General features: G+C 47.5%; 4 protein-coding genes and 1 long non-coding RNA gene across 6 annotated transcripts; 1 reads left to right on the top strand and 4 right to left on the bottom strand.

The window, feature by feature from the left end:
• Nucleotides 1–1,287: 1,287 nt before the first annotated feature.
• On the bottom strand, nt 1,288–6,116 carry LOC120664025 (pectin acetylesterase 5-like). Its single transcript, XM_039942984.1, has 12 exons — nt 5,828–6,116; nt 5,553–5,635; nt 4,823–4,952; nt 4,108–4,187; nt 3,945–4,034; nt 3,264–3,388; nt 2,514–2,574; nt 2,380–2,430; nt 2,175–2,252; nt 1,967–2,072; nt 1,715–1,860; nt 1,288–1,593 (listed from the first exon to the last, which is right to left on the bottom strand). Exons 1-12 carry the CDS (start codon nt 6,066–6,068, stop codon nt 1,471–1,473), a joined length of 1,314 nt encoding a protein of 437 aa, XP_039798918.1. The 5' UTR covers nt 6,069–6,116; the 3' UTR covers nt 1,288–1,470.
• A 314-nt stretch (nt 6,117–6,430) lies between these two features.
• Nucleotides 6,431–7,805, top strand: LOC120664021. 2 transcript variants are annotated; one of them, XM_039942982.1, is made up of 2 exons: nt 6,431–7,216; nt 7,505–7,805. In XM_039942982.1, exons 1-2 carry the CDS (start codon nt 6,439–6,441, stop codon nt 7,510–7,512), a joined length of 786 nt encoding a protein of 261 aa, XP_039798916.1. In that variant the 5' UTR covers nt 6,431–6,438; the 3' UTR covers nt 7,513–7,805. The 2 variants fall into 2 exon arrangements, with proteins under 2 accessions (XP_039798916.1, XP_039798915.1); XM_039942981.1 differs by having other exon boundaries at nt 6,511–7,158.
• Nucleotides 7,806–8,333: 528 nt separating this feature from the next.
• LOC120664023 lies at nt 8,334–8,672 on the bottom strand. Its single transcript, XR_005670697.1, has 2 exons — nt 8,625–8,672; nt 8,334–8,546 (listed from the first exon to the last, which is right to left on the bottom strand). It is a non-coding gene; the product is annotated as an uncharacterized LOC120664023 (long non-coding RNA).
• A 1,798-nt stretch (nt 8,673–10,470) lies between these two features.
• On the bottom strand, nt 10,471–12,723 carry LOC120667428 (putative protein phosphatase 2C 46). Its single transcript, XM_039947503.1, has 4 exons — nt 11,390–12,723; nt 11,172–11,285; nt 10,819–11,083; nt 10,471–10,691 (listed from the first exon to the last, which is right to left on the bottom strand). Exons 1-4 carry the CDS (start codon nt 12,674–12,676, stop codon nt 10,534–10,536), a joined length of 1,824 nt encoding a protein of 607 aa, XP_039803437.1. The 5' UTR covers nt 12,677–12,723; the 3' UTR covers nt 10,471–10,533.
• A 6,428-nt stretch (nt 12,724–19,151) lies between these two features.
• On the bottom strand, nt 19,152–20,023 carry LOC120664020 (metallothionein-like protein 2C). Its single transcript, XM_039942980.1, has 3 exons — nt 19,844–20,023; nt 19,638–19,715; nt 19,152–19,522 (listed from the first exon to the last, which is right to left on the bottom strand). The coding sequence occupies exons 1-3, from the start codon at nt 19,909–19,911 to the stop codon at nt 19,420–19,422; spliced, it is 249 nt and encodes an 82-aa protein (XP_039798914.1). The 5' UTR covers nt 19,912–20,023; the 3' UTR covers nt 19,152–19,419.
• Nucleotides 20,024–25,899: the final 5,876 nt, after the last annotated feature.

Here is a 25,899-nt window from a genome sequence, read left to right as displayed (position 1 = left end):
TTCATACTCAATCTATAAAAATTCAAACAAAAATGACAAACTCAAAGTGCATAAAGCACTAGAAGACAATTTTGTCCTGTAGTGCACTTGCATATGAAATTTGTTATTTTCATATGAATTTTTCCAAAACGACTTTGCATCTCAACTTTTGATACAAAGCACACTTAATGATGCACTATGGATGTGCATCTTTTGAAATTTTTTAGGCACTTCTAACTATAATTTTTTAAAGGGTTTTCACGTTTCCACCGAGAAGGTGGTTTGCACTGAATATTTTGCCACTCAACTTCAGAGTTCCCAGAACCCGTCAACCAGTGCTAGGAATTCTTCGGCAGCTACTCTGTTTTGTATGCAGAGTTTGCAAGACTAGACGGCTTCAACAGACAAGCAAACATGGACAGTCTAGATTGAATGGGACACGGCGTGTTGGAAAATATCCGTGCATCCAGCTCCAATGGATTCATTTCCAGGTCGCGTGGTTGACCAAACGCTATTGTATTCGAGGGTGTGTGACGAAGGCAGGCGAGATAGATATTTGTGGAGCTTTGCTAGCTGTCAAGGATGCATGTCATCGGTTGATACATACCCTAATCTATCTAAAACAAAAATATCTAGGCATCACACTTTTTTCCCTTGAGTTGATCAGCTGATGAAATGACCAAAAAGAGAACCAGAAGTTGCCTTTCTGTAGTGCCCGTTGATGCGCTAATGACCCAACACTCACTTGCCAATGTCGTTGTCACTTAGCTTACTGTGATCCAAGAATAGCGAGGCTTATTGCACCTGTGGCACTACAGTTTAGAACTGGTGCTTCTGGGTCAAGTCATCCTAATCCCATTTTAGACTTAAAAATGGATATTTAACACTTTGTTTAATCTACAGAGTTATTTAGCTGCAAATTCTAGGAGTTGGAGTTCTTCTAAGCGAGCTATTAACTCAGATAGTGAAAACGAAACTGGTTTCACTCGGTATGAAAAAGAGAAAGAGAACTATGGGTTTGATAAGGACAGAAAGCGTACCTATAGTTCTCCACAGCTGATGAGGATGTCACGTCCAAGTTGAGCACGTCTGCATCAGGATTGGAGGGGGACATGCCACTGTTCTGGGTGCCCCTTGCTCGACAGAAACGTCTACCTCCACACTCCACTTGGATTGGAATATTGGATTGATGCTTCAACCTTAGGGTGCCCGTCCCTGTAAGGAAAATGACAGCTCCCCTATTTTTGACACAAGGCAGGGTCACTGTTAAGCATCAGTTGAGCTTGCAGCAAAGCAATAGCATCATCGTGGCACAGCAATACAGTTAGACACGCTTATCATTGTATAATTCTGATAACTTTACAGCTTTACTATCAAGTATTGTTTTCAGGGTATCGTTCACCAAAATAAGTTGAAAATAATAATAATAATAATAACAAGCTTATTTGCTAATTTTACAACAAAGACATAGCAGAAAAGGAGGCCAAAACTTCATATCTTGAAAGGCTTAGTGAAAACCAAGTTGTGGCACGTCGGGTTGCAGGGATATTCACAATCTATTTCCTTAACCTCTCTCCTGTCGAAGAACCAGTCTCCAACTGCTTCTGCAATGCTCTGTTCAGAGTTCGCGAATACATATTTAAGATTAGGATGTCAGGCACAGTATCGCCAAAGTGGGATTCAAATTTTGTAACAAACTTGTTATCTCCAAGTTCATATATGATTGTAACATCACCTTATTGTTCACTCTGGGGGAAGTTGGAGAGTGCCAGGTGACCGAGTTCAACGATTGACAATGAACATAGCAGGAGTTGATATAAAAACCCCAGTCCCTTTTCTGGTTAACTTCTCTTATGGCGTCATGCAGTTCTTTCCTGAAACCTGCAAAAAATTGTTTTGTTCATGGCAATACAACATGACTATGAATCCGGAAAGCCAGATCAGTTAACAGGAATACATTATATTATTATTTGTAGGGTGTGTCAACCTTGGAGAATCTCAAGTTGCTCAGAGCTGCACTTGGCAATATCCAGTCTGCAGTCCAGCCATGAATGCTGAGGGTCAGATGCTTCTGGAGCTAAGGCATGTTGTACCTGAAAAATAAAGTTTCAAGCATATATCATAGGTTTATATTATTAATATTTTAACACAGACAAAGGACATCTCTGAAATCTGATGGATACTGATGAGGATACCTGCCAAGCATCATACGCTGGATTAAGAATGAATACTGGGTTGACAATGTGTTTTACAACTTCATGTGGAAAGAAACACTGAAATACAGTACAAGTGGCAGTTTTAGAATATCATAGGTTCAGCTATAGCAATAAGAGATGATACCGGCTAATTGTCACGTGTGCTGTATGGCTTATACTGGGAATTAACTCACTAAGTACTAACCTGGCCTGGCTCCATTTTTGAGTTACAGTGCGAAAACCTTTCCCTTAGACCCTGAAACAAAGCATTCAGAAAACAAAACATGAATGTTGGAAAAAGAGAAAAATGGTGGGAGGTTGTCAGAGATGGAAAGAAACCTGAAGGCGGACAACATCACTGTAAAAAGACTGCATTGTTCTTTTCCCAGAAATGTCTTCTCTGTAATTGAAGACCAGAACAAATGAATTAGATAGCCAAGTACACAGAAAAGTTGTACAGTTCCATTTTACAGTGGTTTTTAAATTTTCTGAGGGTACTATCTCATCCCTGACTGGTGAATTTAACAAATGTGAAATTTGATGCTTGTAGGCTGGCATTTGGAAACGCTTAATCAGATAGAAAGATATATAACTAGCAATGCCTTTCTCTCACGTTCAAAAATGAATCTGAATATTGAAATGGTTTTTTGTTGACATTGAATGCCGTGAGATGCAAGTACCTCAGATGGTCCCATTTTCAGGTCCTATAATAATAACTCCTGGTACTGTCAGATGCTGGTACCTGAGTTGTTACCAGCCAGTTTACTGAGGATTTGGACTGGTATATAAACAGTACCAATTTTTTTCTACAATCTTTTCATTCGTCAAATCTATAAGAGCAACGATATCTAAACTCTAACGAATTAGCATTCATATTCTCTAAATTAGACTGATTTTTCCCTGCAAATCCTGTTTCCGAATAGGATTTCCTGCCACTGGCAGTTTTTGGAACCTTGCTTGAGGCTATCACCAGGATGAACTACACCCGTTTATGTGAAAAGATAAGCCATACAGCACACGTGACAAAAGAAACAAATAAATGGCAAAACGTGTCAATAACAGTCAAAAGGATACTATACAGAAACATACATATCAAGAAAAAAGCCGCCGTCTGCAAGACATTTAACCCTAGAATCCTTTGGTAGTAAGGCCCGAAAAGCATCACAGTGAATGTACGTGGCTAGCCCACCAGCAGAGCATCCTGTTAGGAAAGCCTGAAAGCTGGAAATAGAATATCAGCATCACACCATCAGTATGATATATGAAGTATGAAATCATATGCATCCATGATACCTAGTAACTAAACTTCCAAGTACATATGAATGTGCGGTGCAGGGTATTAGATAGCAAGATAACATCAACGCATACCATCCAAAATAGTCCTTTAGTAGCTCATAGACAATGACTTAATGATAGAGTGGTCCCTTAGGTGAATGCAAAAGTATACGAGACTAATACTACCGTAATACGTAGTGAGGTCCATTATTTACAGATAACTGTCAGTACCACAACCCAGTTCATATTGGGTATCTTTGCAAAACAATCCATATTAAATTGATCGTGCACCAATGACACAATTTATTATTATGATGTAACCTTCACCTGATCAAATTAAAAACACATATGGAGCATGAATATAGATGGTGGCTGATTGATTCATACAGTTCAATCATTCCTACCGAGTATCAAAATAGGAAATGTATTTTTCTCCTTCCTTTTATTTTTTTGCGAAAGAAGGCACTTGACTCTGCTTGCAATGCAAGTAATGACCTGTTTAGCATTTCTGAGCCCCTTGAATACAAGTTCGTTCATAACTGCCTCCCAGATACGCTGGCCTCTGAAGTAGAATCTTGTGCCATTCTGCACGAACGCACAGAATAAGACTCGTTATACACGGTGATTGCACATTTGTTGGAAAATAAACAAATCAGACCTGCAACTCCTCTTTGACATTCCCAGAAAATGACGCCCCATCGCAATACCTTATCTTCACTTTATTCCAGTTGTAAAAATCTGCAAATTGATAGAGGTATGAACATATGAAAATATTATTGTGACAAAATACAAAAGGATGACCATTTAACTGCTGAAGTAAAGAATTCAGAAATTCACTGTTTGCAGCGAGAAATTAAGACAGAGTTGAAAGCATTTAGTTACTAAAGGAACACCTCTCTTCGGAGATGCAATGCCGATCACAGTTAACAGGAAAACTGTAAATTAAACTAAAACAGACTGCTAGCTAGCTAATTACATTTAGTGAATATGATCATTAGTGAAATATAATATACTCTATCTGGTTGGAAATACATGTCGTTCCGACTGGGGGAGTTTGCCTGTCGCTAGTACAAAAAATTTGTCGGAAATATCAGGTCCTAATGACTGGAGAGTAACTGATTAATATGTGAAATACCAATTCAAGAACGGTTAGAAAATTGATGAAGACTTGATGCTTCTGAAAAAAATGTAAACAGTAAACTCAAACTTCTCTGCAGGCACAACTCCTGAGGTCTGAACTCTGAAGACATATTAATGGATGTAACATTGCAATTCAGACACAGAAACACATCATACAATTTCTTTAGCAAGACACATCAAAAAAAGAAAGGTGACAAAGATGAAACATCAAACAGTTAGGGAAACATCAATACCAGGATTTTGGGATTTATCGTCGCTCAAGATCCCAGTAAATTCAACCTGGCGTTCCATGTACCGGGATGAGCCCAACATTGATCTCTGACGTGAGGCACATGACTTAAGATTACGGCACCAGCCTCCACCCTAATGGTCATGAAGCATAGAGAATTTAGGGAACATAAGCATAAAGCACTGAAACAACATGCAATCATATTGTAGTACCCTGAACGGAGTATCACTACACCACTACGGATAATGTTTTGCTGAAAATGGAAAATGCTTCTTAGTCCATCATATTGCTATACATTTATATGCTACAAACATAGGCATTACAAATCAATCATTGACTTGACAGAGCGAAACAACCAGAAAAAGAAGTGGAGTAAGAAGCCTTTTTTCATCTACAAAATGATGTAGGCTATGGGGAGATATTAAATACCCCACCTGGAAAAATATGAGGAACCATGATTTGAACCCTGTTCCGCTAGCTGAGCTCTTACCCAAGGACACTAGCCAGCTGCGCTAAGGCAGCTTCTCACCTTTCGATAACCTTTTTTTCATCTTAACAACACACACAAGCAAATAGTGCCTATCATTATGAAACAACTTCAGTGAGAGACAATTCTCACTTCTGCACTCATTTCGATACAAATTCACAACGCATGCATTGTATACAAACAAACTATAAGACCAAAGGTGTACGAGACTGTACCAAAATTGCACTTGATTGAAAACGTCACCTACCTCCAAGTGGATTATCCAGCTCTGCGATCCTGTCCCAGACCCTCTCTGCAGATGGTACCCTGGAGCGCTCCCATCCAAGCAGACTGCAAAAATAACAGCAAAAAAGTCCCACTCTAACCGTGACCACAAACTCCAAACAGAAACAACAAATCCAGTTTCGATTAGCTAGTGCCTAGTGGAGTTTACTAGTGAGGAACCGAAGCCAGAGAAAGCGGCGTTGAAATTTGAAACTAAAGTTTGAAAAACGGCAGGGGAATTGGGAAGCGGGAACTCACGCGCGCCCTTCTCCTGAGCTCGGCGGACGAGTGTGAGCCCGACGAGGGCGGGGCTGCGTCCGGCGGCGGCGGCGGAGTCCGACGCGAGGGGCGCGGAGGCGTAGTAAGAGAGCGTGAGCAGCAGCGCGGCCGCGAGGAGCGCGACGGAGAAGGTGGCCCCGGCGGCGCCGGCCCGGCCGCGGCGGCGCAACCAGAGACGCAGGTGGTGCGAGGCCGGGGCCGACGCGGAGGACGGCGGCATGGTCGGGGCAGCGCAGGATCTGATCGCGACGGTCGGCAGTGGCAGTGTCGCTCTGCGGTTGGTGGCCGCGCGTGCCTCGTTTTACTTTGGGCTGGGCTGCTTTTTTTGGGCCAGGCTGAATCCCGCTCCGTATCCGCCGGCCTTTAGGCCCGCAAGCGATCAAAGCAAGGCTTTTGGCCCAAGCGTTCGTTCTTGTCCAATTCCCCAACCGCAAAAGATCCAAAGAAGATATAGCATATCTGCTCATCATTTCATAGACACTATGAGCTGACTAAAGATATAGTCACATAAATATAGCATATCTCATATTTGAGCCGGCTGTCTAAAGATCCAAAGAAGATATAGCATATCTCCAGCCGGCTGACCAAATATGAGCCTCTATTTTATATTTTTAGACAGCCCCATAAAATTTAGGGGTCCGAAATTTTCTTCGGACTCCAGTCAGCTGGACCAAATGATGGCCCCTAAATCAATGTGGCTAATGGGACCCAGCTGTCAGCGAAACGCCCCGTCCTCCCTCTCCTCGCGGTCGCGCCGCCTCTTCCCTGCGCCGCCGCGCCCGCCTCTCCCCCGCGCCGCCGCGGCCGCCTCGCCCCGTGCCGCGCCGGCCGGACCCCTACAAGCTGCTACCCTTTCGCTTTCCCATCGCTCTCGCTGGCCCTCTTTCCTTCCCGGTCGGCTTCCCCTCCGCCCGCCGTCCCCGTCTGCGGGAATCCAGCTCCAGCTCCTCCTCGCCACAGCCTCGCCGCCGTCCCCCTTGTTGAGCTGCCAGAGCGCGCTGACGAGCTTCCGCGCCGACGCCGTGGACCGCATCTACGTCGGCGTGGCCGTAGCGGCCGTGCAGGTTCCACGACAACTCCGACATCCTCCTCTCCCTCCCGCTGCTCGCGCACGGCGACGCGCCGGTGCCGGCGCCGCCTCCCTTCCGGTGGCCGACCAACGCAGCGCTTGCGGATCTTGGTGGCGGCGGCGGAAGCTCCTCAGCATCGGTCAGCTCAGCGGCGGCTTCCCTCAGCTCAGCTCAGCTCCTCACGGTCAGCTCAGCGGCGGCTTCCCTCAGCATCGCAGTCCTGGATTCGGACACCAGCCGGTAAAGACGATGGCTTCTTCTCGTCACGAGCAACATTGCTTATACAAGAACCAATTGAGTAAATGGCTTCTTCTCGCCACGAGCAGCATCACATTGCTTTCACATCAAAGATTCATGATTGAGTAGACATTGTGCAAGAATCGACCTGAATATAAACAGCAAGGGAAACGTTATTTTGACATGTTGCTGTCTTGCTGTTTTTTCTCTGTTCATTGATTTTAATTCATCTTTTCATTATTTTGGCTTCTGATAACATACTGGTGAAGTTGATTTAGAGTTAACTTAGAAAGGCTTATTCAACCATCTCACATTAGATCTGATTTATGACTTCCTACTTCTGTTTCAGAAACCTAGAGCATTGAGACAATCAGACTTGGAGAGAGCAAGAAACTGTGCTATATCCTTGAGACAATCTAGAAAGGGCAAGAAGGCTGCAAGCTCAGGACTACTTCACACCTGCCAAATTAGTCCTATATCCTTGGTTCTGTACCATGCACATTGATACATAAAACTGTGCTGAATTCCTTATGAAAAATAGTAAAAGATGTCTTCTATTTGTCCCTGGTTGTAAGGTGTACCAACTCTGAATTCTCTCTTCTGTATTATTGTCTGATGTATAAAAGATAAGATTTCTCTTCTGTTGGATATGGTCCTGCTGTCCTAGTGTCCTAGTTTACATAGATCTATCTGCAACCATTGGCTTCATTGTTTTGCTCTTTCTTTGGAAGCTTTCACGAGGGTCAGAAATTGGTTCTCTGAGGCTATCCTATCTGCAACCATCTATGATCTATCTGCAACACCACAGGCGTACAAATGACAACCTTGCAACTTCAGACACATAATCAGTGAACAAAAGAGTCTCCTCTGCAGTTCAGACAGAGGCAGCTGGCAGAGTAGTTTGTATGACAAAAGATAGGATGTAAAGCAACCTTGCAAATGCCTGACCAGTGGCAGCAGTTCCACATTGATGAAAGCTCACTAGCTCAGTGAACAATAATCAGTGAACAATAATCAGTGAATATTTGTCATTTGAATAGAAAGACAGTTTCTGGGATCACACATGGTTTTCATGTCCTGATCCATCAATCTGTAAGTTTCCATTGTAACTTGTAAGAAATCATCTCCAGAAACATTACTGAACAAACGGAGAAAGCTCTGAGTCATGAAAGCACATATGGAGTCCGAGCCCAAGGCAGACAACTCGATATAGCATTTCAGAAACTTTCCACTTGAGTTCAATTATCATATAGCATTTCAGAAACAGATAACTCGCAAGTACATTACAATAGATGTTCAGGTACAAAACTGCATCAGGTAGACCTAAATAAGGAGCACACAAAACTCTGAATTTCCCCAATCCTAGGCCAAAGGTCCAGTGATAGCAGATCCTGCAGAGAGAAAAACCATGTGCTGAGCAATTGTGCACGGGAAACCCAAGATTAAGAGATTGCAGCATGCCACACTACCTTTCATCTCGCATTTTGGGTTCACAATAACCCCATCATTATCTGCAAAAGCAATTTACAGGTGTTCAGTTCTGGAGTCAAATACCACAATATGTAATATATGTCTCATGCCAGTTTTCAAACTGAAACTGAACATACCCAAAACTGAAAATGGTATTCACATGAGAAACTCAAGTGGTGCAGCTAACTAGACAAGAAAATTAAAGCTCACAATAATAAAAAGCATGCTATTGCTACTGTCCATGGGCTCTTCACCGACCTTACATGGGCAGTTGTTGTTCTGCACAAGGTCACATTGTTCATGCAAAGGCTTATTCAAAAGCCTTATTGTGATGATTATTTTGGTTCACTTCTGAACTTGAGAAAAAAAAGTTAGTGTTTTTTTAGTGACCTCGTCAGTGCGGTTGCTAAACAAAATCTGCATAGCAGAGTATCATCAAGGACCGTATGTGTGCCTACTGGCAACTTAACATCACTTGCAGCAACATCTTTTGCTGGTTCAGATGCTGTTCTACTTCTACATCTTTTCCAGCAGTTTTTAGCATCAAGGTTTCTGAACCAAACATAACACATGAGGGCATGAGGCTATCAAATTCAGACTTCCTATTCATAAAGAAGTTCCATTCCCGGCTGGGGGAATTTATGTACTTCAAATTCAGACTTCCTTATGCTAGCCCATTGACATGAAATTTATGTACAGAACAAACAAACGACAGTGAAAAATTTATGTACTCCGAGAGGAGCTCGCCGTCGTCCGGGTCGGCGAGGATCGCGCGGGAGTAGTACTCCTCTGCCCTCCGGTAATCCCCCTTCACCTGAAAATGGTGTCGGAACAAATGAGATTGTTTGTTGCTCTGTTTCTCTGCAAGATCAGACAGAGTACCCAAATTGGCAGTAGAGCAGATGAGACTGCTGCTCACCTGGTAGAGGAACTGCGCGTAGTTCCTCAAGAAGATGCCGTTGCAGGGGTCCTCTTCGATCGTCTTCTTGTAATGCATCTCGATGCCGGACCGGTCCCCTCCGTTGCCAGACGTGACCAGGTTGGTGCCACCGAACCCGCCGCCACTGTCGGCGCCCAGGAGGCCCGAGCCGAGGAGGGCGCCCGTCGCCGGAGATGCCGCGAGGCAGCGGCGCCCCGGCCAGGCGCGGCGGCGGCCTGGTCCGGCTCGGGCCGTCGCTGTCGGTGCCCCAAGCCGGCCGTCCGTCCCCCAGAGGGGCAGATCCGTCCATGGCGGGGAGTGTACCGGCAGCGGGCGAGGATCTCCGGCGACGGCGAGGCGGGATGGTGGCGGCGGCGGCCGGCGCGGGAGCCGCGAGAACCACCGCGCGAGGCAGCGTGCGAATCAGAGGAGAGGGGAAAGAGGAAAAAAAGAAGTGGGGCCCACGTGTTGGGTGGAAATAGAGGGCCTCCAGTTTTAGGGGTCTTGGGCCAAAATTTGGTGGCCTCCATAAAATAGTAACCCGTTTAGAGGCTCGATTGGAGTTGTTTTTTTTTTCAACTGGGAGACTAAAAAAAGATAGAGGCCCATTTAGTCACTGGGCTGGAGATGCTTTTAGGCCCGCAAGCGATCAAAGCAAGGTTTTTGGCCCAAGCGTTCGTTCTTGTCCAATTCCCCAACCGCAAAAGATCCAAAGAAGATATAGCATATCTGCTCATCATTTCATAGCGCTCATCTTTAAAATCCAGTGTAACTTGTTGTAGCTTTAACTAAGAATCTGTCAACTCAATTCAAAAAATAGAACCCTTTATGTAAGAAGGGGAAAATTCAAACAAGAGGAACTGCCGCCAAAACTTTTGCTCACTGCCGTTGTGACTAGCTAATTCGTCAACTACAAGCAGTTTTCTCGAGTGTGACTACTGTCCTTCAAAATTAAGTTTTTTACAATGTACATTGTAAAACAGCATAGTTCATTCTACCATTACAATGTCATGATCAGTAGTGGCAAAGTTCATAGACCTAGGACCATATATCTTCCCCTCCAAGGAGATGATGATGATGGAGACGTCGTCGTGGTATCTCCTCCGGTCGCCTTGCTGAACCTCAAGCAACTCATGGAACCCCATTCCTGCATGTGCATCACCCCAATAATTTAGTTAGGTCCTAGTAACTCGTAAGCATATACCATGCAGTATCAGCAATATCTTTGATTTTCAAAATTTTCCACTGGTCCATCAGGAACACACTACACTCACCGGCTTGGTTTGCGGCGCGGAGGAGGATCTCGTGGCTGAGGTACTTGGCGGGGTCCTCGTCGGGGTGCCTGGCGGTGAAGGCCTCCACCTGCGCCACCACCTCGTCGTTGGTGAAGTAGTCGTAGAGGCCGTCGGAGGAGAGGATCATGAACTTGTCCCGCGAGCCCAGCCGGTGGTGCCGGAGGAAGGGCCGGCAGGTGATGTACGGCGACGTCCCGACGAAATTCACCCGGAAAACCTCCAGGAGGGCCTTGTTCCACCTGGGCTGCAACGCAAAGCTCCGACGGCCGGATACATCGTCAATGGCTTCTCTAATCTTCCATTTACTACAGGTGATAGTTGTTGGCACACACCTCTTTTAGGTAGCCAGCTCCGAAGGCTCTTGTCACCTTGAGAGAACCCTTCACCCTGTCATTCACAATGCAGGCACCATCATCTAGGTGCTCGCTCCTGATCCGTCTCGCCTCCTGCATCGATCGAACGCGACAACTCGAACGACTAAGAATCGATGCATCGAACCAGCGCGCGAGCAAGCCATGGAGTAGCTGCATTGTCAGTGGTCGTCGTTCACCTTGTAGACGCTGGTGCTGTGGTCCACGGTGAGCTGCAGCGCGGCGAGCTCCCCCATCTCGCACGCGTCGAGCTGCCGATTGATCTCCTCGTTGGCGCCGGCGAGGTCGCCGCCGACGCCGCCCTGCGGCAGGTCGGGCTCGGCCCGCTGCGCCAGCACGGCACGGCTGTCCCCGACGTTCATCACGTACACGTCGGCGCCCTTCATCAGCACCACCAGCACGCACGACCCCATCATCGCCAGCTCCGGGCACTCGGCCGCGCGCGCCTCCGCCTCCGCGAAGAACGCTGCCTCCGTGCTCTCCAGGGCGCGCGCCAGCGCGTCGAGCACCTCCTGCTTGTGGTTCTTCTCCTCGCGGCGGCCGTTGCACCGCGGCGGCGGCGGCGCCTTCCCGTCGGGCCGATCGGCAGCGTCGACGTCCTCCGCGAGCACGCCGATGAGCTCGCGGCACACGGCGGCGTACAGGTTGGCGACGAGGTAGTCGGTGGCGTCGGGGCCGTTGAAGCCGTCGTAGATGCCAACGAACACCCATCCGTGCTCCTCCGACATGACGACGTGCACCCTGTCCTCCCCGGCCTTCCCGCGCGCCCACTGCACCCTCGCCGCTCCGTCGTCCGTCGCTGCCTCGCCGCTCCCGCTGTTGCTCTCCGCGTGGCTCCCGACCGCCGCGCAAACGCCGCCGCCGTTGCCGGCCGCCGCGGCGTGGTCGCCGCGGTCCCGGTTCCTGCCGGGTCCGGGGGACACGCAGGGGCCCGCACGCAGCACCGACGCGACGGCCCTGCGGAGGCCGCCGAGCAGCGGGCTCGTCTTGGACGCCTGCTGCTGCAGGCACTGGCGCCGGTGCCGCGTCGCGAGGAGGTCCGCGAGGATCTGCTCGTCTGTGCGCGGGGCCTGCCGCGCCACGGACACGCCCGAGGTCGTCGCGGACGTCGACGGCGACGTGCTGTACTCCAGCGGGCCCGAGTACTGCCGCGTCTGGAGCGTCCGGAACGAGAACGAGTTGGAGCTGTCGAAGGACGATGAGCCGGAGAAGGACATCTGATCGTTGAGAAGGGAGCCGCCGCCGGCCGCGGAGCCCAGCGTGGACTGGTTGGACGGCAGCAAGACGCCGTGGATGGCGCCGGCGAACGCCGGACCCTCGCGGCCGTCGAAGCTGAGAATGTGGCCGATGCTGCTGCTGCCATCATCGAGCGCCCCGTTGGTGTGCACGTCCGCCGCCGCCGTGCCGTCGGCGCGGTGGGCCGGCGCGAAGCAGGGCGCCGCCAGCCTCGCCACGCGGTTGCCCATGGCGACGACGGCGACGAGGCGTGGACGAGATAGGCAGCGTGTCGGCGTCGCCGGATCTGGATTGGCATCGGGGAATGTGGCGCCGGTCGGGGGCAAAAAAAATGGGCGGCAAGAAGGAACGGGGGGCGTTGACATTGCCGCGAGCAAATATGGTTTGTTTATGGAGTTCACCGGGATCTATCCCTTTGCATTTGTTTTCTTGTCTCTGCGATCAGGGTTTCTTTTTCCTCGTAATCCAAGTTGACTTTGGATTCTCAGGAGTAAAATACACCATTGCAAGCTGCTTTAGTTTGGAGGTTCAGGGTGTGACTAGATTGGGCCGGCGCTCAACGTGTCGTAACGTCCGGTCCTTTCTAGATACATTTGACATGCCGTATTTGCATCAGAAGTGGATACGCGTCTTCTGGTATAAATACCTGTTTTTTCTGGGAGCCAATCTTGTTTACGCGTCTAGTGTAGTACTGTATAACTCATCATCAAACCTCTAATTTGGATGTCTGAAATCACACTATGGTCGTGTTTAGTTCCCTGGCGTGTAAACGCAAAAAAATTTTGCGACGGAATCTTGTTAATTTGAAGTACTAAATGAAATTTATTTATAAAACTTTTTACACAGATGTGTTGTAAATCGCGAGACGAATCAAATGATGCTAATTAATATATGATTAATCAATAAGTAGCGGATGGTTACTGTAGCATCACTGTTGCAAATCATGGATTAAGTAGGCTCATTAGATTCGTCTCGCGATTTACAGCCCATCTATGCAAAAAGTTTTGTAAATAAATTTCATTTAGTACTTCAAATTAGCAAAATTCATTCGCAAAATTTTACGTTTTTGCGTTTACGGGTGCCTATATCCTTTGGCATTCTTCTTCCTTGGGTTTTCTGAAGAGCCAATCGCTTGTTAGTTCGTTGCGATGCCTCATGCGTCACTGAAACTCCACTTGAAACCAACTGCCACTAGTGCAGATCGACACAATGAGACGGAGCAAGTTGCCCTGCTGCTCATCAAGTTGTATTACAAATGTGTCCGTTTCTCTGATGCCACGCCACACCACATATGCAACACATCATCACCATAGATACATAGGTACATAAACTACAAGCACCTGCGCTGACTTTTGTAACCAAGGAAAGTTCAGAAGGGGATTAATTAGGCCAGTCTTAGTGGAATTTTATGGAAGTTTCATAACAATTTAATTTTGCTAATGTGGTAGGATATCTATTATCTTATTATTTAGCCAACAAACGATCCTCCACATTTGCTCTCAAAGCCTAGAAATTTTCACATTAATTAGAGAAAAAAGAAAAATTAAAATTACCCACCACTACCATTACGAAAAAATTAACCTAAAATACCCATATACATGTTTATAAATTACCCACAAGTGATATTAAAATATATTCTATCCATCGTTTTGCATATCATACTATATATGGTGCATACCAATAGGATACTAGCTACACAAACAATTAATATATTTTAAAACACATATATTTTATTGTATTACCAAAATCTCAAATGCACCTTCACGATTATATTATATTAGTCAAAATAAACAAGATAATTCTAGACTTTGCACTATATTAGACTACCACCTGGTCTGCATTGATCATGATGAGAGGGTGGTCAAAGTCGGGCCAGCGATGAGGATCACAGAGTTGGAGGCTAAGAGCAAGGGTAAGCGTCGCGCCACAAGCTTCTTCATTCTATATGGAGTCTGTAGACTGTCCATCACCTACTGCCTACTAATGATGGATGTGCATGTCCGCAGGCCCAATGCAAGCACAAGGCTACTGCACGTCCAACCTAACTCTTTTTCACAATCCTTCTACATCCCTGTCCTTGCCGAGGGAGGGTCCTTGACATTGCTCCAAAGGTTTATTGCTGGCATTGCTACAAGACACTACCACACCGCACAATTAACACCACAATCTCAAAATAATTAACACCACAAGCAGATTAGGAACCAGGACAATATCGATCAGACTATGATTGGTATAGTAAGCTCATCAGGCTTGAACATGAACATAGGTTGCTAAAATTCTGAATGGAATCTTGTGCTCTGCACTATGGAGATTTGTTGGCTTCCAAAAAGTAAGAAACTTGAGTCGATTGTTCCCAACAGAAACTAGGCCATGTAGGCAGACGACAAAATTAAATATAGTAGCAACAGACGACCAAGAGGATCATAAAAGTAGGGAAGCTAGCAAATGAATAACTGGGTCAGTTGAACTGAGCAGTGGGCAGCTGTCAGCGTAATGGGAACGGGGGTCCCCATAACCCCGGTCTTATGCGCGATTAAGGGGGAAGGGGACCCACCAGCTGCGTCAGCCGGCAACGTCAGTCGAGCGCGGCTGTGGGCCCTCGCCAGGGGCATCCGCCCATGGAGGTGGGCACCCACCAGGAGCGGGCCGGGCCGGGCCTGTCCCCTCGAAGACACCCGCTTTGTAAAAGAATATTTTACCAGGCAGTTACAGCGCCCAGCCGCCAGGCTTGGTGCAGAGCCCGAGGGGGCGCGCGGCTTCCCCGTAAAAATATCATGATTACGGGGGATACCGTGGGCTCAGGCGATAAGATTGTGGGGGCGGATATCTTATCCCTGAGCTACCCGTCCCATCGACTTGAAGATGGACGGTGGCTGGGACCCACCATCGTTTACTGCGCCCCTGTCGCGGTAAAATCAGAGCCACCCGGGGCGGCGCCCCGGGGTTGACGAAAATCACCCCAGACCAGGAGGGTCCGCGGGGCGACCCCGGAAACCGCCACGCGGCCGCCCCGGACGTCCCCTGAGACACCCCGGAGCGCGAGGGCTGGGCAGACAGCCCTCGATCACCCCGGGACGTGGGGGGTCCACCCGTCAGCATCTACGGCCACCTTGGGCGGGATGCCCCAAGGTCACCCCGCGACGCCCCTAACACCGCTGGGTCTCCTAAGGCCTGCTACGGCGGGCCTGACAAGCCGCCTGCCCACCTGACAAAGGCAGGGCAGCCTCGAAGATGGCGCCCGCTATGCAAAGGGTGCATTCACACAAGTTAGAGAGGAACAAAGAAGATAGTTGTAGTGTATAAATAGAAAGGTCCCAGGACATGTAAAGGGACCGCTCTTTTGGTGCCTAACTGATACATTATGGGCTTGGGCTCTCCAACTCGGTATCAGCAAAGAACCAATCACAACACACAGGACGTAGAGTATTATGCCTCCAGACGGTCTGAACCTGTCTAAAAATCACCGTCTCTACTCACTTCCTTAAGGGAGATCCTTGCGCGGTTTACACCTCTGGCCGAATCTCTAAACGGGGGTTCCCACGAATCTCTGCTTGCGGTGATCACCCACCGTCAGCAGCATATATTACTGCAAGAGCTAGCAGATAAGAAATATGTTATTACTACTAGCAAAATGGTAGTAGCTAAGATCGAGCAGATAGGCGGTCATGCCAGGATTAGGGCTTTGCGCTTGTCATGTGACTACATCACTGATAAAGAAATATGTAGGCAAAAGGAGGCACTACTACACTAGCAGTAGAGAAGCGCTGTTGATTACAGAAGCAAATAACATGTCATGAGAAAGATTTAAGTTTATGAATAATAATTAGATAAAAAATATAAGATATATTTAGAATATCAATACTAGCTGCGCAAATGCGCGGGTCACCTCACTGGTTTATGAAAAGAGAGAAGGAAGACTTTCATGGGATGCGAGAGGAGTTTCATCCCTGTAAAATTTATCCGGCTCAGTTATCTAGTTCTTGTTCTAAGTAACCCTATAATAAAACTATGCATTAAGACTGGCCTTATACTAACCCGTAGGGAGTACGCCCAGCACCTGCAGTGCAAGAGAGAGCCATCTAAATTTGCGCGGTGGTGAGTTAAGCTCTCAAACAAAGCCGGCGATTGGACGGGGGCAACCCCAAGTCAATCCCCAGGCTGGAGTGTTTTTCTTTGTTTCTTTTTTTGGGTATACGGTGGCACTACTTGCATATACATGAGAATTCAAACGTAATTTTATTTGGAATGGAGCAAGTTGACTTTTCATACGTATGGCAGTGCACAATGAGATGAAATATTAGTATGTATATATTCTGGCGCCAATGAATCGCCGGGAATATCCTACAGGATCTTAGCTTGCATCATGCGTGATCTAGCTGGTTCCTTATGACGTTGTTGGACAGAAAACAACGTTATTTGTGGCTACTAGTACCATGATAGGATAGCTAGTTTTTTTTTGTTTGACTATTTGCAGATTATGTGAAGTATAGTACTGGTGAAGGTTGCTCATAAGTCCTAGTGCCGGATTTAGTATTCATGATCTGTTGGTGAGCTCAATCTTAACCATTTCGGTTTAAACTTGATTGATAAGGAATGCATAAGAAAACGGGCAAAGGTTTCCTAATCTATTTACAGTGTCACTTCAAAATTGCCTGCCTATTTACTACTTTTTTTGCTGACATCAGGATCAGCATGACAATGATACTGAGAGCAATTTGTGATTGCGTGGAAATAATAGATTGATTAGGGTATACAATATATGTACCTATATAGGCAGCTTTTTTTTTCTCGAATACGCAGGAGAGCTGCGTATCATTATATTAAGAAGGAAGCAATAGTTTTACAACACCCCAATTGCACGTAGATTGCAATCGTTACGAGAAACGGATGCCCGCGAGGGGCCAACCCATAAAATACTACTCCCGTTTTAGACAACCCAAGCGCCTTGCCCCGCGTCGATCCACAGCTTGATGTCCATCTTGATCTTTTCCTGGAGATCGGGTCCATGGGTACTCACGCCTTTGAACAGCCAGTTGTTGCGCTCCTTCTATAATGCCTAGATGATCAGCATGAAAAGGGTGTTGAAGCCCCGTTTCCTGTCGCTCTCCTGGAGTGTTCTAAGGTGTTTCCACCAAAAGTGTAGCTGTAGAGGTTCTGGGAAGGAACACTGGCATGTCATCCAAGAGAGCGCGTTCCACCATATTGCTTTGGTGTAGCTGCAATTGACCAGAAGATGGTCGGCCGTTTCAGGCTCCTGATCACAGAGCCAGCAAGTGTCATGCGCGTCAAGACCATGGCGTCGTCGGTCGGCAGTCCAAAGCCGTTGATGGAGTATATAGGCAGCTTTGAGAGAGGTTTATAGAATCACAACCAATCAAGGGATGATGAGCTGCCTAACCTAATCAACTAGGCACGGCAGAGAGCCGGCCATGGGCCAGGACGGCAGGCCCATCACCCACACAGCACATATATTCTATCAGATACATCCAATGAAAAACAACAAAACTCCAACAAATTAAATTGTGGAAGGATTCCCCAGTGTTCCAAATGAAACCCGTTTCAAACGTGAAGAGAAAATAAGAAGGCGAAGATGTTTTTTCGTTGGAAAGAGTAGGACTAAGAGGATTATTATTGATTACTGCTGCTACACAGCAAGGGTATAGGAAGAGAGGCGCTGAAAAAAAACATGTATGATTTGTATGAACCACTATGCATGTGTATTGGATGCTTGGACATGATTAGACTGGACGCTCACAGATTCTCCAACTTTTGTTTTCCTTCATCTGTTTCTGCTTTCACTTTTTCTTTGCGTCTATTCTCTTTCTGTCTTCTCCAATGTTCACTCGACTCGAAATTAAACTAAATCAATGTACTGTACCATATAAATGTCATGGCAGGAACTGTCTAATTGATTTTTGGATTTTAAAATGAAAAAATCAGTTGGTGACGGGTCTGTTTTAACTCTCCTTAAAAACATCTAAAATGAAGTTAATTCCTGTTTTCAGAAACTTTTTTTGCCATGTAGAGTTCTGACTATGTCGGAATTAATCTAAAAACTTTTGTGGAAGAAAGAAGCTGTACAATTTATAAGACACTAGTATTCTTCTTTTTTTTTGGCTCAATTAGATATCCATATTCCATAAACTAAGGGAAAATATCAAATTAATAGTAGCCATCATAAACTGTAGCTCGCCCTGTTGCTGTTTCGGTTCTCAGGGTACTCTGCTTTTTGTGGAGTCTTTTCAGAGCTTCGAAAGGTGTGACCTTTGGCAGCTACTTGGGCATCAAATGGGCCGTGCATGTGATCAGCTCAGCTGGCTCTCTGCGAGAGACATGTTCACTACCGCCCGGCGTTCAAGAATCCTTGGTCATGTACATCCAGGGCCATTGTAATGCTCTGCCTGCTGACAACCGTCAATGATGATTGCACATAAACATGGCTCCCTGTTTCTCTCCAGATTCTCCTCTGCTCTCAAAATTTGTGATAGTGCCTTACTGCTCAAAGGACTTTGCACATGCACGATCAGGGAACACACAAACATGATCCAGTGTTCTGCTTCTTCAGATGGCTGTCCATGGTTTGATCAGAGAAACTGTTTTCTATGTCCATATATTGTTCTCTTCAGAGTTTGCATATATGGTACTTGTAGCATGATTCTGAACAAGGCATTCAGGAAAGCAGTGAGGCATGGACCCGACACACAGGTAGTTCTGAAATACATATATTAAAGGTGGCGTGCACGAGGAGGACGGACACACAAGCTAAAGATCGACGACCGGCATGCGTCGTCGATCACCAGAGACGTTCAGACAACAACCCCAGCTGAGACACGGCAGGCGACCATGGATGTCACGACACGACACGGTAGATGATGGATGGCGCAGTTGGCAAGATCTTATTTAGACTCTGCTCCTATATACTACGCCGGGGGGCTTTCTCCTCGTGCTTCCATGGCGGCGGCGCATGGCCGCCTCAGTTGCAGCTGCAGCAGGAGCAGCCGCAGCTGGTGCCGCACTTGCAGGTGTTGCAGTCGCAGCCGCCGCTCTCGGTGGCCGCCTCGAACCCGCCGGAGCTCCTGCACACGCACGCACAGGCAGTCAAGGTGGAGTTTGCATGAGGGCCACCATCACAGCAGCGGCGGTGATCGAATCGGAGACGAAACAAAGGATCGTTCGTTCCCCACGACTTACGCCTTGTTGCTGGCGGCGGCGATGACCATGGTGGTGGTGGTGGTGGAGGCGGCCTCCACGTCAGGGAACATCTTGCAGCTGCATACAATACAGGGGGGAGTCAGTCATGCACATTCGTCAGATGTACGATCAGTTGCTACGGATTCCGTCAACCGTCATGGAATCGAGATGATGGTACCAGCTATCAGGTTCGATTAGATGCCTACCCGTTGCATCCGCCGCCGCAGTTGCAGGCGGAGCCGCACCCGCAGTTGCCGCCGCTGCAACCAGACATCCTGATCTCGGTGATCACGAGCAAGCAGGAAGGAAAGCAGGTAGCGCGGCTGAAGAAGGTGGAGTGCTTCCTGTGTGCTCTGCTTCGCTTGTGATGAGGAATGGCGAGGGCGGGCAGCGGGGTATAAATAGCCCCGGCGGCATGGCGCGGGGGAGACGCGCCCGGGAAAGAATGGACGCGAGCGAGCCCGGGACCACCACCTGCTTTGGGAGCAGGAATATGGATAGACAGAGACCGAGGGGAGAAGAAAGAGAGGCCGGTGATCTTTTGGAGGGAAAAGGGAATTTCGCTGCAGTGGTTTCATTCGCTTTACTCTCGAGCACTCTATGTAGGCTGGGCGTCTGTCGGCCATGATATCGCAGCAAGAAAAAGGAAATGATGTTCTTGACAAAGTTAAATGTAATCATTTTTTTGGCTTGCATATATGCAGGGAGATGATGCACAAATATCAGTTATGAAGCGTTGTTGAACAGTTTGTGCTGGGCGCGGTGCAAAAAGTACCCATTCGCTGACTGTTGGAAGCATCAATCAGCACCTTGGTTTAGAAAATTATTAGGCTCTTTTGGTATCAGTTTAGCGTGACTAGCCTGACTGATCAGGTAGTGTTGGACTGTTGGTGCCTCAGGTCTGCAGAATACAGGGCCAATAATTCAGAGGCAGGCTCGGACGGAAAACCTGAGGCCTTCTCCAGAGGAACGAACACGCCGAATCAGAATCACGTGTGATCGGGAGACGACATGACCGCCGCACCTGTGCACGAGTCGTCTCCATATTGGCTGCGTCGCCTAGAGATATGATGGGGAGCCTGCATTGCAGTTGCGGATGGGCGCAGGCAAAATCATTCATGCAGATGACGAAAACGACGGCTCACGGGCGTGTAACTTGCACGGCGAGAAGAGAAGAGAGCACAGAAGAACAGGGGGTGGGGTGACTACCCGGTGCGCCAATTATTGCGGTCGGGGGGCATCGCGCAACAGTCGGCGACGGATGACTGGATGAGCCCCGTAACCGCAAGGATAAAGCGCTTCTCAATCTTTCAGGTTCGATCCACATGCCTCTCGGGGGAAGGAATTGTTGCTGGAGCATCACGGAAGGAGATGAGATATTGGAACAGTGAATTAAATTGCCACCAGCGGCAGCAGCTGAATATATTCCGGGCTCATACCTCACGGTTCTTCTGAAACGAAGCTCAAAGCGATCGTCGTCGTCAGTTCAGTTTCAGTTTCTCGTAATATATACCCATCACCCAATAATCCGTGGCTCAAGATTAATCAATCCGGAAAAAGGGTCACTGTTTCTCGTGCTATCATGTTTCTCCCAACAGTAATCTACGAAATGCACGGATGATGTTCAGAGTTGAGATTCTGATCAAGTGATCAACTCAACGATGGATCGAAAGGGCGACCAGAGGGGGTGAATGGGAGCTGATTAAAATTACTCTCGATCCGAAACTTCGGCTTAATCTCAAAGTTCACGCCCAACCCTAGAGTTCTAGGTACAGCGTGGAGTAGCTATGGAGGAGCTACACCAACACAAGAAAGCCTTAGAAACAAACGAAAACCAATGCGGAAGCAAACCCGAAAATCAGCGCAAGAATCAACACACAGTATACACACCGGTTGAACCGACGAGCACAAAGGGCTCTTCGTCGATTTAACCGATGCGCAGAGCCTGCAGCAGAAAAAAGCTAACACCGGTTGATCCGATATTACCAGCACCGGTGCAATTGGAGAAACACCGGTGCAGTTCACCCGAGAGACCACCCGGACAGAAAACTAGGCATCAGTTGAACCGACGCATACACCAGCAAGCACCGGTTTAACCGACGTATATGCACCGGTGCAATGAAGAAGCGCCGGTGTAGTTGTTCAGAGAGGTGGCAGAACTGCGAGGGCAAGATCACTTGACACCGGTTGATCCGACGCTCAATACTTTCTAAGCGCCGGTGCAACGAGCCAAAAAGCCAAAACCCTAACACAGAACAACCTACTCACTGGTTGATCCGACGTTTGCAACTTCAAGGCGTCGGTTCATCCTGTGCTAAGATAAGCAGAGCCCAGAAACTCCTTTCAGCCCGCAACCTTTGGAAATCTCGATGATTGGAGGATCAAATCGATTCCAAAGCGGCTCAGATTTTGGGGAGATTAAGATGATGACTTCAATAACACATCCCCAAAAGATCTCCACGAAATTCCTCACGGATTAAGAGGAATCGAAGAGAATCGAAACGAAAACGGGGTTTTCTCTAGAAACGCAAAAAGCTCAAGAACTTCAAACTGAACGAGCTCGTGATTCCTAGAGGTTGAGCACTAGGCAAAGGGGATTAGAGTCACATCAAAGAGATCAAAGAACCACTCCAATCTCGTACTTCATGGATCGACGAAGGAAAATCGAATTCATTCAAAACAAAGCACAAATCGTATGAGATTGAAACGAATTCAACTCCTCGGAGGGCACAAGGAGGGATGGGCCTCCTTTCCCACAAGATCTCAGTACACAAGTCTCAAGAATCCATACCTCTAAATCCTAGAGTGGAGAGGAAGAAAGAACTGAGAGGAGACCAGGAAAGAGATGGGCGGCACCAGGCAGAGAGAGGTGATGGCATGTGTTGTGTCCAGGCGCAGAAGAAAGAGAGAGAAGGAGAGAGGGTATTTAACCCACTAACTCTAGACCAAACTACCCCTAGACTTAATTAGGCACTAGAAAGCCCTTAAGGGCAAAACTGGAAAAGATACATTGGACTCATCTGACGGCCGTTGTTCTTTCTTCGAGTCGAAGTCTCCTCCGCGATGCCGCCAAGTAGATGAAGGTCCGGTTCGCGATTTTGGGGAGTCCGCAGAACCCGGGTAGGTGGCCGGTTTTGAGAAAACCGCCAAAACTCCACGCGCGGGAAGATTCCCGCCTCCACGCCGTGACCCTAGACGCCGTTACCACCTCGGCCTTCTGACGGCCCTAGACGCCGCTCGACGCCCGTCACCTCCTCGCCCGCGGCGAGGCCCTAGACGCCGTCGACGCCCGTCGCCTCTGTCAGTCCCAAGACCGACGCCCGTGCCTCTACGACTTGGCGTCTTCGACCGCCGTCCGCCTCCTTAGTTTTGTGGCGCAAACCAAGAAACCCGCCTTCAGTCGCCGCTTGCGCCCTCGATCCAGGAGTGGACGCCACAGCTGCCGCCCGGCCTGAGCTCCTCCACGGCAGCTCACCGTCGACACTCGACGCCCGTGTTCCTGCAACCAAAGACCAAGCGCACGATCACACTGCACAGTTGACAATTCACTCATCACAGGCAGGATAGAGTACTCTCATTCCTCAATCCCCCCCTTGATGAGTGCATTGTCAACACACCACATGTAACCAGAGAAGTGATAAAAAGAAGTAAAAAAGCGAAGAACTCAAGCAAGTGACAAAAAGTTCAGAAAGTCAAGAATAGTCACTAACTCAAGCACAGATCGATTCCCTAAAACAAGGGCAATGGCTCGACGCAATCGATCAAAAGCCAAAACATGACTCCTCAAAGACAGAGGTAACGCTCGACGCAGTCATGCTGGAAGTGGAGGGAAAGCGAGAAAAACCCAGGAGCCAGAAATAAAGCAGACACTCTCCAAGCAAAGTTTTTCCCTCTCACAAGTGCAACTCTTCCAAAATGATGCACTCTCAAAACCCTGTGCACAACAAGTTTTTCAAAAATCAAATAAGTCTCCCCCTTGTTCGATCACTTCTCCCAAAAATTCTCCCCCTTGTTGGCACATGCAGACATCAAGCCTAAACAAACCTAAAGTTCCCCCCTGATGCTGAGACTTCCCCTGAACAGAAGCTATGCAATGAATGCAATGCAGGAGGTGTAAGTGAAAGCATTCAGGGATACAAAGATATGAGCAACATCTAGTCACAAGCACGTGTGCATCTATAAACAAGACCTGCATCGAACTTAACAGGGTATATCAAATCAGTCTAGAGCTAGGCAAGTTCAGTTTAGGAGAAATAAAAGCATCACCCATGATCTAGCACTAACAAGTAGGAAAAGGAAAGCAGTGCTAATCATACTCATACAGGTGAGCCAAACCAGCCAAAGCATGTTGCAAACATTCATTTTTCAATCAAATTATATCAAGCAATTCTTAATGCCAGGGGTTGAAAGCTTGTCATGCTTTACTTAGCAACGAGGCCAAGCCTATGCCAAAGACAATCAGAAGCTTAAGATACTCGTTTCAGTCATGCACAGCCTTGCCCGGGTTCTCACAAGTGCAAAGTGAGCCGTCCCGAAAACTCGATCAGTGCGACAAGCAATCCCACCTGGATCTTTTCAGTCCATTTCAAGAACAGTTTAAGCAATTTCATCAAATTTAGGTCATTTCAAGTATGAATTGCTGAACGAAAGGCTACACTAGCATGAATTAGATAGCAAAGCATATCAACACGCCCTAATATGCTAGTAGCCAAGAGAGGGTGATCATGTTTTCAGATTTTCAAATCAAAATAGCTTAACTCAGATGATGTCATATACACAGTGGAGCAAGCTATACATGATCAAATTTATCAACTCACACTAGCAGACACTAGAAGATCATAGCAATGTATACAAGAATGCTAGTGCAAGTGAGGCAATGCAAAATGCAAATATGTACAATGCATATGCACAATGCAACTACCAAACCTAGAAAACGAAGAGAAGCAAATAAAACCTGCAAAGCTAACAAAAAAAAGTTAGCGATCAAAATGGGTAACAAACCCCAAGCTCTCCTCGCAAGCGAGCAAAGGTGTCCTGCTCTAGCGGTTTGGTGAGGATATCTGCGGTTTGCCTCTCTGAAGGGACATTGATCAAGTCTATGTGTCCTCTCTCATGGTTATCTCGCAGGAAATGGAATCTGATATCTATGTGTTTGGTTCTGGAGTGTAGGACAGGGTTCTTTGCAATGCTAATGGCTGAAATGTTGTCTACAAAGATGGGAACCCTACCGAAACTCAAACCATAATCCTGCAAGGTTTGTTTTATACAAAATATCTGGGAGCAGCAGCTAGCAGCGGCAACGTACTCAGCTTCTGTGGAAGAAAGCGCTGCGCTAGCCTGCTTGCGAGAGGACCAAGCCACCAAAGATGTACCGATAAATTGACAGGTGCCGGAAGTCGACTTGCGATCCAACCGACACCCACCGAAATCGGCATCAGAAAAACCCACCAAAACCAGAGAAGAATCCGCAGAGTACCAAAGACCATCAGGGGTGAATTTCAGATACCTGAAGATGCGTTTCAACACCTGTCTGTGGGAGGTGCGCGGAGAAGCCTGATACCGCGCACAGAGGCAGACACCGAACTGAATGTCCGGCCGCGTCGCCGTCAGGTACAGGAGGGAGCCGATCATGCTCCTGTACTCCTTCTGGTCCACCGCCTCGCCATCCAAGTCCTCATCAAGTGCCGTCGATGTGTTGATCGGAGTCGGCTGAGGAGGCAAGTCACTCATGTCGAACTTCTGCAGCAAGTCCCTGGTGTACTTGGCTTGATGGACGAACGTGCCCTGGGAAGTTTGCTTGATCCGCAGCCCGAGGAAGAACTGCAGCTCACCCATCATGCTCATCTCGAACTCCCTGGACATCTGCTCAGAAAACTTGGAGAGAAGAGCCACCAAAGATAATATCATCCACGTATATCTGAACTAACAGAAAATCAGTGCCAGACCGCATGAGGAACAAGGTTTTATCCACACATCCCATTTTAAAGCCCTAAGCTAGCAAAAAAGTTTTCAGTCTATCATACCAAGCTCTAGGCGCCTGTTTCAAACCGTAAAGAGTTTTCTGAAGTTTATAAACACGGTTTGGAAACTTGGGATTTTCGAAACCAGGGGGTTGTTTCACATAAACCTCTTCTTCGATAAAACTATTTAAGAAGGCAGATTTAACGTCTATATGGAAAACTTTAAAACCCTTGGAAGTAGCAAATGCAAGAAAGATTCGAATAGCTTCCAAACGAGCAACAGGGGCAAAAGTCTCCTCAAA

Source organism: Panicum virgatum, chromosome 3N (genome assembly GCF_016808335.1).
Source record: "Panicum virgatum strain AP13 chromosome 3N, P.virgatum_v5, whole genome shotgun sequence".
Taxonomy (NCBI): Eukaryota; Viridiplantae; Streptophyta; class Magnoliopsida; order Poales; family Poaceae; genus Panicum; species Panicum virgatum.
This window is presented reverse-complemented; position numbering and strand designations above follow the sequence as displayed.

What these genes read in the sequence shown, in the direction of transcription:
- LOC120667428 (XM_039947503.1), bottom strand. Translation starts at nt 12,676, where the DNA reads ATGGGCAACCGCGTGGCGAGGCTGGCGGCGCCCTGCTTCGCGCCGGCC. An exon ending in ACAGCACCAGCGTCTACAAG is followed by an intron (nt 11,286 to 11,389) that starts GTGAACGACGAC and finishes CGATCGATGCAG; the next exon opens with GAGGCGAGACGGATCAGGAG. An exon ending in GAGCTGGCTACCTAAAAGAG is followed by an intron (nt 11,084 to 11,171) that starts GTGTGTGCCAAC and finishes TTTGCGTTGCAG; the next exon opens with CCCAGGTGGAACAAGGCCCT.
- LOC120664021 (XM_039942981.1), top strand. Translation starts at nt 6,523, where the DNA reads ATGATGGCCCCTAAATCAATGTGGCTAATGGGACCCAGCTGTCAGCGA. An exon ending in CTGGATTCGGACACCAGCCG is followed by an intron (nt 7,159 to 7,504) that starts GTAAAGACGATG and finishes CTTCTGTTTCAG; the next exon opens with AAACCTAGAGCATTGAGACA.
- LOC120664025 (XM_039942984.1), bottom strand. Translation starts at nt 6,068, where the DNA reads ATGCCGCCGTCCTCCGCGTCGGCCCCGGCCTCGCACCACCTGCGTCTC. An exon ending in AGCTCAGGAGAAGGGCGCGC is followed by an intron (nt 5,636 to 5,827) that starts GTGAGTTCCCGC and finishes TTATTTTTGCAG; the next exon opens with TCTGCTTGGATGGGAGCGCT. An exon ending in CAAAAATGGAGCCAGGCCAG is followed by an intron (nt 2,253 to 2,379) that starts GTTAGTACTTAG and finishes ACTGTATTTCAG; the next exon opens with TGTTTCTTTCCACATGAAGT.
- LOC120664020 (XM_039942980.1), bottom strand. Translation starts at nt 19,911, where the DNA reads ATGTCTGGTTGCAGCGGCGGCAACTGCGGGTGCGGCTCCGCCTGCAAC. An exon ending in TGCGGCGGCGGATGCAACGG is followed by an intron (nt 19,716 to 19,843) that starts GTAGGCATCTAA and finishes TATTGTATGCAG; the next exon opens with CTGCAAGATGTTCCCTGACG. An exon ending in GCCGCCGCCAGCAACAAGGC is followed by an intron (nt 19,523 to 19,637) that starts GTAAGTCGTGGG and finishes GTGCGTGTGCAG; the next exon opens with GAGCTCCGGCGGGTTCGAGG.